Here is a 16,553-nt window from a genome sequence, read left to right on the forward strand (position 1 = left end):
TAACCTATTTCTCTTCAAGAATATCCTTATATGACATATCCAATTAAAAAATAAATATTTTTCTAACAAAAATCTCTCATTTGATTTATACAGATAAAAAAAACTAAAATATATTAAAGATTCCTGATAAAATCTTAATATGATTTACTTCCATTTTTTTTCCTTTCAATTTCAATGTTCTCTATTTCAATCCATGTAAACGATCAGTAAATTTACAACTATGATAAATGAATAAGAGATTGAAATGGAATGAAATCCGAAAATGAGGGCAAAACTCTCTCCGCCCCCTCCTATGCCCTAGCCGCCTTGGTTTTGGGACCTATCCATGACGTTTGTTATCGGGTGTAAACAAAGCTCTGTGGTCTGTCTCTCGCTGCTTCTCTGCAGCTATCAAAGGTTGGTCTGTGTTTCAAGTGAACACCTAATCAAAGCAATATCTCTGTCGGGCTGGATCACTCAACCCTTAACTCCGGGTTTCTCAGGAGGAAGTTTGGAGGAAAATGGATTTCCGGGTTTGGGACGGTGTGGCTTTTCGTCGTCTGATTCCTGGAGAGATTAGTTCGGGTAGGATTCGACCACGTCAGGGGCTACTGAAAGATGATGAAGACTGGCGCGTGATGCCTGGATTGCATGGGAACGGCCCTGTTTTGATGCTGACAACGGTGAGGCAGGCTGATCATTGGCAAAGGTGGGACCCACAGAGCCGAATCAGACTGTCACTCTGAGTAAGTGCGGTGCCAGTCTCTGAGCTCTGATTTGTAAAGGGTAAGAAGAAAATCGGTGCACACTGTTCTGAAGGTGTGAGGATCAAGTCGATTCCACCGTTGTGGCAGACATGTCACGTTAGACACGTAGTCTGGGCTAAAGAACTAGCGGCGAGGAGTTCGGATGTAAGGACAGCGGGAGGGCCAGCCACAAACAGCAAAGATGCAGAAGTGAGGGTGCCCAAATCAGTTTTGGGTTAAATGGTTTTGGAGGCCCAAATCAGTTTGGGTGTCCAGATCAGTTTGGAAGCCCAATTCAGTTTGGGTGTCAAAACCAATTTGGGTACTCGAGCTAATTTCTAATCTAAAGCCCAAAGTAATAAGCTCTGGGCCTATGGGGTTTCGCATTTGGGATCCAGGAGATTGACTCAGCTAATCACCATTTTCTTTATGTTTTGGGTGGGTATAGTCTCACTTTTAGTAAGTGAGCTTTGAATGTACAATGAGTGATGCTAGCATGCCACTTTCTTACTTTCCTGTTGTGTTGGTAGTGGAATGTATGTATTCGTGTTGTTCTGACCTGAGATGAATGACAAACTATTCTGTCTTGATTCAAAAAAGAAAAAGAAAAAAAGATTGATTTTTTTTTTTTCGTGTTTTAAATTTTTACTTTTGGTGTTCACAAAGGGTATTGCAAAGACTTTGATGAAGTTAACACTAATGATTTTGTGAATTGAATGATGAGGAGGCAACAAAAAGACAAAAAAAGAAGTAATAAATTTAAATTTGGGTGGAGAAGATAAAAATTAATGTTATCCAATGAGAAATTAAGTAATCTTTGTATTTAATTAATTACTTATGTATTTATTTTTTCTTACATATTTGGATTTTAGAAAATTAGTGTACTTATTAGTTATTTTGCACTTGGGTAATATAGTCTTTCAATAATTTAAATGTTTGTAAGGTGAACTATGAAAATGGTAGGGTGGTAATACTCGCACCCTTTAGGAAATCATGGGTAGAATGGAAATTTAAAAATAAAAAAGAAACAAATTAAATGTCATCTAGATAGTTGGAGAAGGTTAACTGCAATTGTCAATTTTTTTTAATTGCACCGTTTTTTTTTAGAGAATTTTGAATTTCAATTTGACAAAAATTGTTAAAATAAAAGAAAATAAAACTTATTCTACACATAAGAAAAAGAAAGTGAAATCCACACTCCTCATTTTACAATGGGAGTGAAATTTTACACTCCCCAATAAAATTGTAACCTGCACTCTCACTTTCTAAATTTAATATATCTTATGATTTTATGTTTTGCAGTTCCTCTTTTGCCCTTATACTCGATCCAAAAACTCATTGGGAAAACCCAAAAAACCCAAACCCAAAGTTTTTTCTCTACCTTCCAATTGCTCGTCCGGCAGCCCTCCTTGGTGGCGCGAGCCTTGAGCCTTGTTGGTGCGACATGGACCTCCAACCTCGTCGATAAGATGAGGACCTCGAGCCTGGTTGGGATTATAGGACTCTTGTGCTTTGTTGACAGGATGCAGGCGTCGCCGGACGGGAGCCTAGTCTAGTTTGTGCGCTGGATGGAACCAGTCAAATCTCCTTCTCATCGATGATTGGAGGCAGTACGACACGTCGTGGAGAAGCCCAATCGATGCTGGTGTAGATTCTTTTACTGGAGATGGCAGGATGTCGAGGCTCAGCTGCTGCTTCGTCTTGGTGGTGTTTCGTCCGGTCGTTAAATAAGGTTGGCAGGTCGGTGGCTGGTAGCTCGGGTGCAGGCAGGTAGGTGAATGTCGTTGGCAGGTGGCATGACGGTGGCACTGGTTTTTCTGGCTAGAGGAAGGAGGCTGGGCTTCCCTGCTCATCACACACGGGCTCAATTTATTGGGCCAGGGTTTTTCCTTGGCCTTATTACTATTGTCTTTAGTTTGTCTATTTCTCAATAATTCTTTTTGTTTAGGGAACTCTATTTCCTACTGTTTTTAGGGCAACTATGAAAAACCTTTAGGCTTGCTTATTTACGAAGTTATTTTATAGTGTCTAGACTTGCTTAAATAAGTGAGCATTGGTACCGTCAAATGATCGGACCTAATCTATGTATCTCTGTGGTTTACCACAAACTCTTTATCTACCTATAGATTGTAGAGGGAGGATATGTAATGGTCCTTTTTGACCTGAGTATTAATATATCAACAGATATTATTTCAAAAAAAAAAACTCCATCCAAATAGGGGTCGTCAACGGGCCGGTCCCGGCCCGGCCCGGCCCATTCATAGCGGGCTTGGGCCGGGCCTTGCTATATTTTTAAATAATAGCGGGTCGGGCCGGGCCGGGCTTTATTAAAAATAGACGGATCCAAGCCCGTCCATATAAAGCGGGCTTTGCGGGCTTTTTCAGGCCGGGCCGGTCTTGGCCTTGCGGGCTTTTTTGGGCCGGGCCTTGCGGGCTTTATGTATAAATAAATATTTAAAGACACAAATATTTTTTTTTTTTAATCAAGCTTTGGAAATTCATTGGATAATGATCAAATACAATCAAAGATAACATATCTATAATTCTATATTGTACCAAAAAAAAATCTTTATTTATATATAGATACTAATTTATTGATAAATAAATTTTTAAAGGCACTAATTTTTTATAAATCTATATTTATACATCATACACTCCAAAGAGCAACATATAGCAATTCAAAGAAAATAAGAAAACTGACCGTTGGATGTGATTATTACAATAAAATAAGAGTGTGGTTAAAAATTTAGTCAATTTCACCATAGTTTCAAACCCGATCGGATTGGTCAACTGTAGTCACTTGCATCTTTTCTTGGTTGACCGATGGCGTGATGAACGCAAAACTTGCTTATTTTTTTACATCACGTTTGTAAATATTTCATCGATGGATGTGTGTGGACATAAGATAAAAATTTCAATTTTTAATTACAAATACGTTGGCCTATACTAATTTGTCTCCTAAAGTTGTATGACTTATACATTGCATTTAAATTGTTGAGGTCCATTCTAAAACAACCGTGAAGTGGAAGATGAATTTGGAGAAATCAACCGCTCGATTGAGAGATTGTAATATTTTATGGTGGTTGTAAAAAATCTAGCCAATTTGGTTATCGTTTCGAACTCGATCAACTAGGTCAAACATAGTTACTCTTATAAACCTATATTTTTATATCATACACTCCAAAGAGCAACCCCTATCAATTCAAAGAAAATGAAAAAACCGACCGTTGGATGAGTTTATTACAATAAATTATGAGTGTGATAAAAAATTTAGCCAATTTCACCATATTTTCGAATTCGATCGGATTGGTCAACCGTAGTCACTTATATGTTTTCTTGGTTGACCGATGGCGTGACAACCGCGAAACGTGCTTATTTTTTCACATCACGTTTGTATATATTCCATCGATGGATGTGCATGGACATAAGATAAAAAAAATTAATTTTAAATACAAACACATTGGCCTATACCAATTTTCTTCCTAAAGTTGTATGACTTATACATTGCATTTAAATTGTTGAGGTCCGTTCTAAAACAACCATGAAGTGGAAGATGAATTTGGAGAAACCAACCGCTCAATTGAGAGATTGTAATATTTTATGGTGGTTGTAAAAACTACATCCAATTTGGTTTTCGTTTCGAATTCGATCAACTAGGTCAAACCTAGTTACTCTTCTAAACCTATATTTATATATCACACGCTCCAAAGAGCAACCCCTATCAATTGAAAGAAAATGGGAAAACCGACCGTTGGATGTGATTATTACAATAAATTATGAGTGTGGTTAAAAATTTAGTCAATTTCACCATAGTTTCGAACTCGATCGGATTGGTCAACTGTAGTCACTTGCATGTTTTCTTGGTTGACCGATGGCGTGATGAACGCAAAACTTGCTTATTTTTTTACATCACGTTTGTAAATATTTCATCGATGGATGTGTGTGGACATAAGATAAAAATTTCAATTTTTAATTACAAATACGTTGGCCTATACTAATTTGTCTCCTAAAGTTGTATGACTTATACATTGCATTTAAATTGTTGAGGTCCATTTTAAAACAACCGTGAAGTGGAAGATGAATTTGGAGAAATCAACCGCTCGATTGAGAGATTGTAATATTTTATGGTGGTTGTAAAAAATCTAGCCAATTTGGTTATCATTTCGAATTCGATCAACTAGGTCAAACATAGTTACTCTTATAAACCTATATTTATATATCATACACTCCAAAGAGCAACCCCTATCAATTCAAAGAAAATGAAAAAACCGACCGTTGGATGAGTTTATTACAATAAATTATGTGTGATAAAAAATTTAGCCAATTTCACCATATTTTCGAATTCGATCGGATTGGTCAACCGTAGTCACTTATATGTTTTCTTGGTTGACCGATGGCGTGACAACCGCGAAACGTGCTTATTTTTTCACATCACGTTTGTATATATTCCATCGATGGATGTGCATGGACATAAGATAAAAAAAATTAATTTTAGTTACAAACACATTGGCCTATACCAATTTTCTTCCTAAAGTTGTATGACTTATACATTGCATTTAAATTGTTGAGGTCCATTCTAAAACAACCATGAAGTGGAAGATGAATTTGGAGAAACCAACCGCTCAATTGAGAGATTGTAATATTTTATGGTGGTTGTAAAAAATACATCCAATTTGGTTTTCGTTTCGAATTCGATCAACTAGGTCAAACCTAGTTACTCTTCTAAACCTATATTTATATATCACACGCTCCAAAGAGCAACCCCTATCAATTCAAAGAAAATGGGAAAACCGACCGTTGGATGTGATTATTACAATAAATTATGAGTGGTTAAAAATTTAGTCAATTTCACCATAGTTTCGAACTCGATCGGATTGGTCAACTGTAGTAACTTGCATGTTTTCTTGGTTGACCGATGGCGTGATGAACGCAAAACTTGCTTATTTTTTTACATCACGTTTGTAAATATTTCATCGATGGATGTGTGTGGACATAAGATAAAAATTTCAATTTTTAATTACAAATACGTTGGCCTATACTAATTTGTCTCCTAAAGTTGTATGACTTATACATTGCATTTAAATTGTTGAGGTCCATTCTAAAACAACCGTGAAGTGGAAGATGAATTTGGAGAAATCAACCGCTCGATTGAGAGATTGTAATATTTTATGGTGGTTGTAAAAAATCTAGCCAATTTGGTTATCGTTTCGAATTCGATCAACTAGGTCAAACATAGTTACTCTTATAAACCTATATTTTTATATCATACACTCCAAAGAGCAACCCCTATCAATTCAAAGAAAATGAAAAAACCGACCGTTGGATGAGTTTATTACAATAAATTATGAGTGTGATAAAAAATTTAGCCAATTTCACCATATTTTCGAATTCGATCGGATTGGTCAACCGTAGTCACTTATATGTTTTCTTGGTTGACCGATGGCGTGACAACCGCGAAACGTGCTTATTTTTTCACATCACGTTTGTATATATTCCATCGATGGATGTGCATGGACATAAGATAAAAAAAATTAATTTTAGTTACAAACACATTGGCCTATACCAATTTTCTTCCTAAAGTTGTATGACTTATACATTGCATTTAAATTGTTGAGGTCCATTCTAAAACAACCATGAAGTGGAAGATGAATTTGGAGAAACCAACCGCTCAATTGAGAGATTGTAATATTTTATGGTGGTTGTAAAAAATACATCCAATTTGGTTTTCGTTTCGAATTCGATCAACTAGGTCAAACCTAGTTACTCTTCTAAACCTATATTTATATATCACACGCTCCAAAGAGCAACCCCTATCAATTCAAAGAAAATGGGAAAACCGACCGTTGGATGTGATTATTACAATAAATTATGAGTGTGGTTAAAAATTTAGTCAATTTCACCATAGTTTCGAACTCGATCGGATTGGTCAACTGTAGTCACTTGCATGTTTTCTTGGTTGACCGATGGCGTGATGAACGCAAAACTTGCTTATTTTTTTACATCACGTTTGTAAATATTTCATCGATGGATGTGTGTGGACATAAGATAAAAATTTCAATTTTTAATTACAAATACGTTGGCCTATACTAATTTGTCTCCTAAAGTTGTATGACTTATACATTGCATTTAAATTGTTGAGGTCCATTCTAAAACAACCGTGAAGTGGAAGATGAATTTGGAGAAACCAACCGCTCGATTGAGAGATTGTAATATTTTGTGGTGGTTGTAAAAAATCTAGCAAATTTGGTTATCGTTTCGAATTCGATCAACTAGGTCAAACGTAGTTACTCTTATAAACCTATATTTATATATCATACACTCCTAAGAGCAACCCCTATCAATTCAAAGAAAATGGAAAAACCGACCGTTGGATGAGTTTATTACAATAAATTATGAGTGTGGTAAAATATTTAGCCAATTTCACCATATTTTCGAATCCGATCGAATTGGTCAACCGATATTTATAATATATATATATATATATATATATATATATATATATATATATATATATATGCACATATTTTATATAGAAGTATAAGAACTTCCACACACACACACACACACACACACATATATATATATATATCTATATATATATAAACACACACACACATACATGATATATTGATATATATATATATTTGTGTGTGTTTATATATATATATATATATATATATAGAGATATAGAGATATATAGATATATATATCTATATATCTAATTATCTATATATCTCTATATATAGAGATATATAGATATATATCTCTCTATATATATATATATATATATTTATAAACACACACACATATATAGATATATCTATATATAACACACACACACATATAGATATGTGTGTTATATATAGATATATCTATATATGTGTGTGTGTTTATAAATATATATATATATATATATATAAACACACACAAATATATATCTATATGTGTGTATATATATATTTATAAACACACACACACACACATATATATATATATATAATATTTTACGGGCCGGGCCTAGCGGGTTTTTTGCGGGCCGGCCCACTACCCACCCGAGGCGGGCTTTTTAACGGGCCGGGCCGGGCTTTTAGCCCTCAGGGCCGGCAGGCCTCCATCGGCCCACTTGATCCGCGGGCTTTTTGATGAGGCCTACATCCAAAAATCAATTGAATGAAACACCAAATTGCTCTCTCACCCATGGGCCCACCGCCTCTTCATCTTCAACCCCAGCTCCAATATTATACCCCAGAGAAGAAGGCATCTGAGTCTCAGAAACTGATGGTGCAAGGTGGTGTGAATCTGAATGCGGAACTTCTTAAAGCATCTTCTTGTAATTATCTTAATGGGTAGGATGCTTTCAGGAAAATTCTTCACACTAATGGACTGAGGGGGTTGGATAGAGGTTTTGGGATTTCGACTTCGACATATGCACCATCCAATTCAGTTTGATGAACATCATACTATATTGCTTGGATGATGGTTTGGAGTGGAGTTGACTGTTATTGTTGCAAGACAAAATGTCTAGAACGATCAAACAGGGTAAGTCTTCTAATACAATAACTGCAGATCCCCGCGAAATTATTCAATCAAATACGCGTTGGCATCATTCCTTCAAGGTTTGTTTGCGTTGTTCATGGGATCTGGACTACAAGATTGGTGAATAAGTTTGCATTGGATCTGACAGCATTGGTGTAAGTGTATTATAAAAGGGAAAATATTCAAATTTCAACTTGATAGCCTTTAGAATTCTAGGCATAAAACATCATGATGCAGTGTATCAGTTTAATAACCAATGAAAGAAACTAATCACGTCCCAATATAATTGAACAAAAAGTTAATGGATTGAGATAAGTTGTTGATCATTGTCATGGACTATGAAAAAGTCAATGAAGGATGAGCACACAGAGGCCCGATTTGAAGACAATAATGGCAGTTCAGGGAGCCAGTGAAGCCATGGAGGGTGGCATGTCAGCTTTGATCACAATCCCACTCGACACGGTCAACACGAGGCTGCAAGTTCTGGATGGGGATGACAATGGATGTCTTGTTACAAGGATCGGGGCCAAGATAGTCTTCAATGTCGATTTTTGAAACCACCATGATCACCACCTATGAGCTTCTCAAACGGTTCTCCTCTAAGTTCTAGCAACTAGTGTGATTACTAGGTCCAACCCCACATGTATGTATCTTCAAACTTCAATTTCAATTATGTTTTTAACTAGAGAATCTCATTTTTTGAAAACAAAAATTGGTTGATGATCTTCTAGCCAACAAAAAAGCCGTTGTTTTTCACGAACCTTCAAAAATTCAAAACACATCCTTCTTCCCCAACCTTTCTCTCTTGATGCGTCTCTCATTTGGGACATGCTTTCCCCAACTTGTATTCTTCAAATTTGAATCAAAAACTCAGTTTTTTTTTCTCATACCTAGATTCTAAAGACTTCTTCTTGCAGAGATTATTAGGGATGAGCAGGAAGGCCAAATTGGACCAATTCGGCACCGTTTTAACGAGGCAAAGATCGGTTCAGATTCTGGCGGGTATTGGACTTCTATATCTACTCTTAGTCTTTTTTTTTTTTTTTTTTTTTTTTGAAGTGGGCCAGGTGCGGCTGCCCTCAAGCCTTGATTAATGAAATTGCAGAATACAAGGGGGGGACATAGAGCCTGAACCCCAAATTACAATAAGCATAGAGAGAACATCCTAGATTAAAACCCGGATTCTCCACAAAATCTATGTATTCTAACAAGCACCAATTAGCAAAGAGTGCACGAATGGCTACTCTATTTGCTTTGACATAGCGGTGACATACCGGAAAGAGAACTCTATGACGAAGAAGCATAATTACCTGCTTTAGCACAGCTTTCTCACTATGTTGCCGCACGGAAATAAATCCGGCGACACTCAATTTCATCCTGCCACTAGGAGGCTGCGTCCATTTGATCAAACAAATAGCTCGCCGCCTCGCTAGGCCAGACAAGGCACACAGAGTGTGCATACCGGGACAAAGCCCACGTCGCCCTACCAACAGATTGTAGGGACTTATTACCGGCAAGAAGCCACGTCTTACTGCAAGGAAAAAACAATAACATATAAAAACAAAATAAAGACACCATGGATCCTGGGCCCAAGCCCAAGCCCAAACATCACCAAGCCCAAACCAATGTTGACCACTGCAGACGGTAAAAGTCCTCCATCCCGACCGCCCCACCCCTCCCTGTCCGCCCCCGGCAACTCCATCGCCACCTCCTTCACCCCAAGGGGTCGCGCGCCGTCCCACAATCCGCCTGCCAACCCAGTCTTGCCAACGAGGAACACCACCATCCCCCAAAACAGCTCCAGACCGCGAAACCCAGATCGGATCCAATCGACCCGATCTGAGCGAAGGGAATCCCAGCCACGCCGCCACACAGTAAGCACCACCCAGTGACCTCCGATTCGGCAACCACCACTCGAACCACCCTTCAAGCAATCCGCACACCATTCTGGGGTAAAACGACCTCCGCCGCTCCTGCAAGTCAACTACCCTTCGCCGCCCGTCCCCGTCAAACCCTTTAGACGATTTGGACAGAGTCTCCCTCCCCCCGCAGCGCCTACACCGGCTGAGCCACGTACCAACGGACCCTTGGTCCCCTCGGGCCCGTCCGACGACGCCGCCTCGAGGGCGTGCCGTCGGACAGGGCATAAACTTTCACAAAGTCTGTCAAGCGCGTGAGGCGCGTTCTAGGTCAAAGAATGATTTTCTATCTACTCTTAGTCTTAGTCACCTTAGAAATCTCCTTCGGTTGACCTAATCGAACTATAGAATAGAGGCTCAGATGCCTTCATTTTGATCCTTTGATGGAGTATAAGGGCAAAAGAGGAAGTGCAAAACATAAAATCATAAAATATATTAAATTTAAAAAGTGAGAGTGTAGATTACAATTTGGGTAATGCAAATTTCACTCCACTTTTACAATCCACACCTCATGTTTCTTTCTTTAGTATCTTAAGTTTTGTCTTTTGTAGTGTAGATTTTAAAAATGTAATGTTAAGATACTAAAAAAAGAAACATGAAATGTGGATTGTAAAATAAAGAGTATGAATTTCACTCTCCTAAAAAAACTAAAGAAAATGTCAATTGACAAACGCGTGAACATGTGTTAAGATACTAGTATCAAAAGAAATTTTTTTTTTCAATGAGGTAAAAAAAAATGACAAAGAAGGACACCTCTAAATTTATTTAAATTGATTTACTCATCATTTGATGCAGTTTAAGAAATTAACTACTCGGCACGTATGTCCTGAAATTTTTTATTCTTTTAATGAGGTTGCATTTATTGCTAAAACCACGACGTCGTTTTGTTGAGACAGTTAAAACTTAAAAGCGCAGGTCTTCTTCTTCTTCTTCTTCCTCGCTCGCACATCAGCTGACGGCTTCCTACTCCATAGCCTAGCCTGGCTCAAAAACCGAGTCGGGGCAGCTGCCCCCTGGTTTCATTTCTCGAAGGTGGGTAGTGGTTATGAAGTAAGATTGTTTGTGGGTAATTGAATTCACCTACTGCATTTGGAGCTAATTGAATTCACCATTGTTTGTGTTGTTGTGTAGGGTCATCAACATCAACATCAACATCAACATGACCACTGACTCGAACAGGAAGAGTAGCTCCGATCATGAATACCAACATGCAATTGTGCCCAAAGAAGAGATCTTGGAGTTTGAGTTGCCTTCACCTCATGCATTCCCAACCCATTTCGGGGTATATATCACTCCTTACTATCATATATGATGAGATTTCAAGATTAAGACAGAGAGGTCAATTGTGTAGAGTTTTTAAATTGATTGAAAAAAAAAAAAAAAAACTATGCATGGTTGAGATTCTTTTTTTTGTTTGTTTGTTTGTTCCAGAACAATGATGCAAGTTCATCAGGGAGCAATATGAGAGCAAATATGATTGGAATGGGATTTTCGCCGTCCCGCGTCGACAAAGTGATTGAAGAAAAGGGTATGTTATGGTTGTTGAGTTAGGTTGGTGGGTTGAATAGTTAGTGGCAATATGGATTTTTTTACAAGATGGGAAGAAGAAATAGAGCCGTAGACATGCAGCATGTTTGTACACTTTAATGCACTGCATGTTTATCTCTGCATTGGAATTACATGATCTGCTGATCTTCTTTTTTGGATTCCAAATGTAGGTGAAGAGGACGCCGAACTGTTGTTGGAGACACTTTTATCATATCAAGTATGTAATCACATATGTTTTCTATAAAGTATTGTGTTTTCACTCCTCTGAAAGAGTCATTTGTTAGTCAAATTGTGTCATTATGGATGTAGCACATCCTATCATGGATGCGCCATTCACTTGTTTCTTGATAATTCCCACACAAGAAACTTGTTCTTCTAGGTTCTGTGTAAAGTTTTTATTGCAGAGCACATCTGCTTATTCAAGTTTTTTATCTCTTCGTTGAGTAAATCACCCTTCAGAATTATTTCAGCTTGTTGCTATTATCTAATAGCTGAAGCTCATAAAGCAGGTTCTTTTGTGTTCAACATGTCTCTTTGTAAATTTCATTATTTCATGCACAGAAAATCAGTGCCTCGCATATTGGATTACATTATAAAAGGATTTTGACAAGTTAGTTTTTCAAACCTTGGTTAAATTATTCATTTAAGTATTGATTGGGTTTTCAGTATATCAGCTTTGTCTGAGATACAAGCACTATGTCTGCTTAGGCTCCAATATTTCAATTTATTTGAAGTTTGGAACTGAACTTTTCAATGCGGTTTTCAATTATTTTGGTAAATTTTGTCTACAAAATGATGGATGACACAAAGACATTATGTTTCAAGGAGTACACAAATAATTAGGGTGTACTATTAAGTTGGTTAGAATGTGGAAAAAACTCTTAAATATGTCAAGTATAGTCAAAAGTTTGTTAGGGAAGAGGAAGAATAATTAACAGTAAATTGTACAAGGCCCAGCATCCATTGTCTCTAAACATCAGTTTTTGGCACAAACTATGACTGCTGGTTTTCCAATCAAGCATTTGCAGATGCTTGATATTATATGCTTATATTTTACCTGTTTCTGACTGAATAGGATACGCAGAAATCAGATTCTGGGTCATCAGATTCTCTGGATAGCTTATTTGGCGACAAAGATGCAAGCAGTGCTTTCGAGGTTTCTAGTATGATTCAACCAAAAGAGGTATTGTAATCTTGTCTTTTTGAATGTCTCCTTTATGTATCCCAGAAGACCCAATCGGTGGCTACTGGACTCCTTTGTGATTGATCATTGCAAGTCACTGGTGTCTTTGTTTTGATCTATTTGTTGTTGTCTGTTATTGGGTTTTTTTTTTGCTAGAAGTTCTTAGTTGGTTAGGATTTCTTATCCACTGTTTTGTATTTCCTCTCTTTCATTTAAAAAAGAAAAAAAATTGGTCCCCTATAATAAAATAAAAACTTTGCAAGTCAATGGGTATTGACTATCTGGGTGACTTGAAGATGCTCTCAGTAGTGCTGGGACTGAAATTGGATTATGAGGTTCAGGTAAAGAGTGCTGTTGAAGGCTAAAACGTAGCAATCTTCAAGATCATGATAAAACCATGTTTTGAAAAAGATCTTTCTTCTCAATTGCTCATGACGCAGACCAAGGACCAGCTGTTTGTTATATAGTTATACTTTTAATGAGTTTGCACGTTGTTAAGCTTAATCTTTAACTTTTGGCAGGAACCTGATTTATCTGATGGACTTGATGATGGAAAAAAGGCGTCCTTACTTATGATGAATTTTTCTAGAGATGAAGTTGAGTTTGCTATGAATAGGCTTGGTAGGTTGAAATTTCTGGATATTCATTTCACAGCAAGAGGCTTTGCTGGTTGTCAGATTTGTGTTTGTCAAACCTCTAATAATATGGATCTTGTATGAGAAGGATCATTAGTACTTGTATATTGATATTCCACTTTGGTTTTAACTCTTTTGCGAATGTGAGTGGTAAACATTTATTTTCCAAATCTATCATACAACTGAGACAAATTCTGCACGCATGTGCGTGATACGATTAACATCAGATTCGTGCTTGTCAAATTCTTTGAAAATGGTTCATTAGTACTTGTATCTTGATACTCCACCTTGGCTTTAACTCTTTTGGTGATCTTCTCTACTTTAATCTCCTATAATAGTGTGTTTAATGTTTCAATATAGGCTGATTGCCCATTTTGTTGCCTATCAGGTGAAGATGCTCCAATCAATGACTTGGTGGATTTTATCATTGCTTCTCAGATATCCGTGAAACTTGAGAATGATGTAGATACAACCCCGGTTGATGAAGAAAAAGAGGTCTATAAATGTCTTTGCATTAAATAGTGATAATATCCTTTTCTTGTGGTTTACTTCTGAACAGTTTTACGGTTAGTCAGTGTGCAATTCCAGGGAAGAGATGATTGAAAAGAAGAAAAAGTTTACTTTTCACTTTTCGGCCACACTGTGTGCTGCATAATTTGCATTGAATTGTACGATGATCGAACCTTTTGATTCCCAGGATACAAGTGATGAAAAATTATATGGAATCATGGAGAAGTCAGTTCGTTTGCTTGAAATGGGGTTCTCTGAGAACCAAGTTTCTTTTGCAATTGAAAAGTTTGGTAAGTCTTTGATATCATTTGCGCTACTGGACCTGAAGAAAAGAACATAGAATGTAACACTTTATTTCAAAATCTCATAAGCCAGTTTGGAGGGGCGTTTTAATTAATTTATTTAATTTTTTTTTTAAAGCTTATGGTGAACCTTATTTTAATATAAGCATTCAATTCTGTTGACATTACAATTTACAATTTCATTTCATTTGCACAAAACAATTTGCCTTAAATTGTCAACAGTTACATTTAGTCTACTGGGATGGGAAGTAAACTGAATCATTCATAACCTTACTACAATTTGATTAGTTTTGCCTTACTTTATTTTGATGGCACAGTTCCAGTAGTTCATTGCTGACTCTTACTTAGCAATTATTTTCTGTTTCAGGCTCTGGAGCTCCACTTACAGATCTTGCAGAATCAATCGTTACAGGTCAAATTTATGATAATTGCTATGACAAAAAAATTAAGGTAATGATAGTCTTATAATCAATTAGTAAGATTGGTCTTCCAATATATTACCAGTTTGTGACTGTCCTTGTTAAAGTAGAGATATTCTATCTCCAGCATATTTTAGGCTATGTCAATTACATGCTTGATAATGTCTGGTCTTCACATTCATTATAGAGATTGGTTTACTAATATTTAATACAATACATTAGGTGCAGTGCTTCGCATCCCATTCAAATCATTCACGCAATGTGTCCAGTTTTTTCGGAACGGCATCATATGGTTCAGTAAAAGTTGAAAATGAGGAATTTTATCCAGATACAGCTTCTCGATCAAGGGATCGTGACTTGGCAGATAATTATTTAGGGAAGCGGCCTAAGCAAGAGATCATTGATGATTCAAACTCTGTTCCTCAGTTTAGGGTGTCCAGGCCTATAGATTTCGGGGAAAATCGTAAAGGGAAAAGGCCAAAACGAGAGTGTATTGTTGATTCAAGCTCTTCTGCATGGATGGAAGAAAAAGTAGACCCTGAGATTTGCAAAGTTGGGAATCCAAAACTTCAGAGTGTGAACCAAATGGCCGCTAAACCGCCATATTTCTTCTATGGAAATGTTCTGAATCTACCATATGATTCCTGGTCCAAAGTTTCTCAATTCTTGTACGGCCATCAACCTGAATATGTCAATAATCAGTTCTTCTCAGCCTTGAATAGAAGGGAAGGGTATGTACACAATCTCCCAACTGAGAACAGGTTTCGTATCCTTGAAGAGCCACCAATGACCATTCAGGATGCAATACCATATGCAAAGAATTTGTGGCCTCTGTGGGATACAAGGAAGCAATTGACCTGCATCAGTTCTGAAACCAGTGGCATATCTCAGCTGTGTGACAGGCTTGGAAGAGTGGTTTCTGATTGTCGTGGAATGCTCTCACCTGAGAAACAGAGGGAAATCCTTCATCATTGCAACTCATTAAATCTTGTATGGGTTGGCCGAAACAAGTTGGGTCCTTTACAGCCTGAATACTTGGAACAAATCTTAGGCTATCCACTGAATCACACTAAAGTTGGTGAGAGTGGTGTAATTGAAAGACTTACTTCCCTCAAGTATTGCTTCCAGACAGACACATTGGCTTATCATCTCTCTGTTTTAAAGGCTTTGTACCCAGAAGGATTAACAATGTTCTCAATTTTTAGTGGAATAGGTGGAGCAGAGATAGCTTTACACAAGCTTGGCATTCCTTTGAAAGGTGTTGTATCTGTAGAGACTTGTGGAACAAAGAGAAGGATTCTTCGGAGGTGGTGGGAAACTACTGGCCAAATTGGGCAGTTGGAGCAAATTGATGACATCCAGAAACTAACAAGCAGCAAGCTTGAAAGTCTGATGAAAAGGTTTGGTGGTTTTGATTTCCTTATTTGTCAGAATCCATGTAGTTCTTCAGTTTCTAAAATTCCTGCGCAAAGTGGCAGTGATCCAGGCTTTGACTTCTCATTGTTTTATGAGTTTGTTCGTGTCTATCAACGTGTAAGAAATATGATGGATAGAAAGAGCTGAAATATTTTCCCATACCTTGTAATGCTTCTGCAGAACATCATTTGTTTTTTAGGAATAATTATTCTTTCTTGAAGTTGGATTTTGGCCCTTGAGAAATGTCATGCCATCGTATTTGAGATAAATGTAGCGCGCACACAAACAGAAAAAGTGATTAGTGATGTCCTGTTGATGATGATGTGATTCCAATCTTGCATAAAGTTTGCTTCTCCCATC

At 37.3% G+C, this 16,553-nt stretch overlaps 1 protein-coding gene across 2 annotated transcripts; it reads left to right on the forward strand.

Annotated features, from left to right (window-relative positions):
• The first annotated feature begins 11,061 nt into the window (after positions 1-11,061).
• LOC133724553 (probable inactive DNA (cytosine-5)-methyltransferase DRM3) lies at positions 11,062-16,498 on the forward strand. Of its 2 annotated transcripts, none has more exons than XM_062151314.1 (10): positions 11,062-11,212; positions 11,312-11,462; positions 11,612-11,708; positions 11,899-11,945; positions 12,804-12,911; positions 13,433-13,532; positions 13,935-14,041; positions 14,244-14,346; positions 14,726-14,808; positions 15,000-16,498. In XM_062151314.1, the coding sequence occupies exons 2-10, from the start codon at positions 11,340-11,342 to the stop codon at positions 16,338-16,340; spliced, it is 2,109 nt and encodes a 702-aa protein (XP_062007298.1). In that variant the 5' UTR covers positions 11,062-11,212; positions 11,312-11,339; the 3' UTR covers positions 16,341-16,498. The 2 variants fall into 2 exon arrangements, with proteins under 2 accessions (XP_062007298.1, XP_062007299.1); XM_062151315.1 differs by having other exon boundaries at positions 15,006-16,498.
• The last annotated feature ends 55 nt before the right edge of the window (positions 16,499-16,553 follow it).

This window comes from Rosa rugosa, chromosome 1 (assembly GCF_958449725.1).
Source record: "Rosa rugosa chromosome 1, drRosRugo1.1, whole genome shotgun sequence".
In the NCBI taxonomy this organism is placed as follows: Eukaryota; Viridiplantae; Streptophyta; class Magnoliopsida; order Rosales; family Rosaceae; genus Rosa; species Rosa rugosa.

Coding starts and splice junctions, on each gene's coding strand:
- LOC133724553 (XM_062151314.1), top strand. CDS start 11,340: ATGACCACTGACTCGAACAGGAAGAGTAGCTCCGATCATGAATACCAA. Junction 12,912..13,432: donor GTATGATTCAACCAAAAGAG/GTATTGTAATCT, acceptor AACTTTTGGCAG/GAACCTGATTTATCTGATGG. Junction 14,347..14,725: donor TTTTGCAATTGAAAAGTTTG/GTAAGTCTTTGA, acceptor TTTCTGTTTCAG/GCTCTGGAGCTCCACTTACA.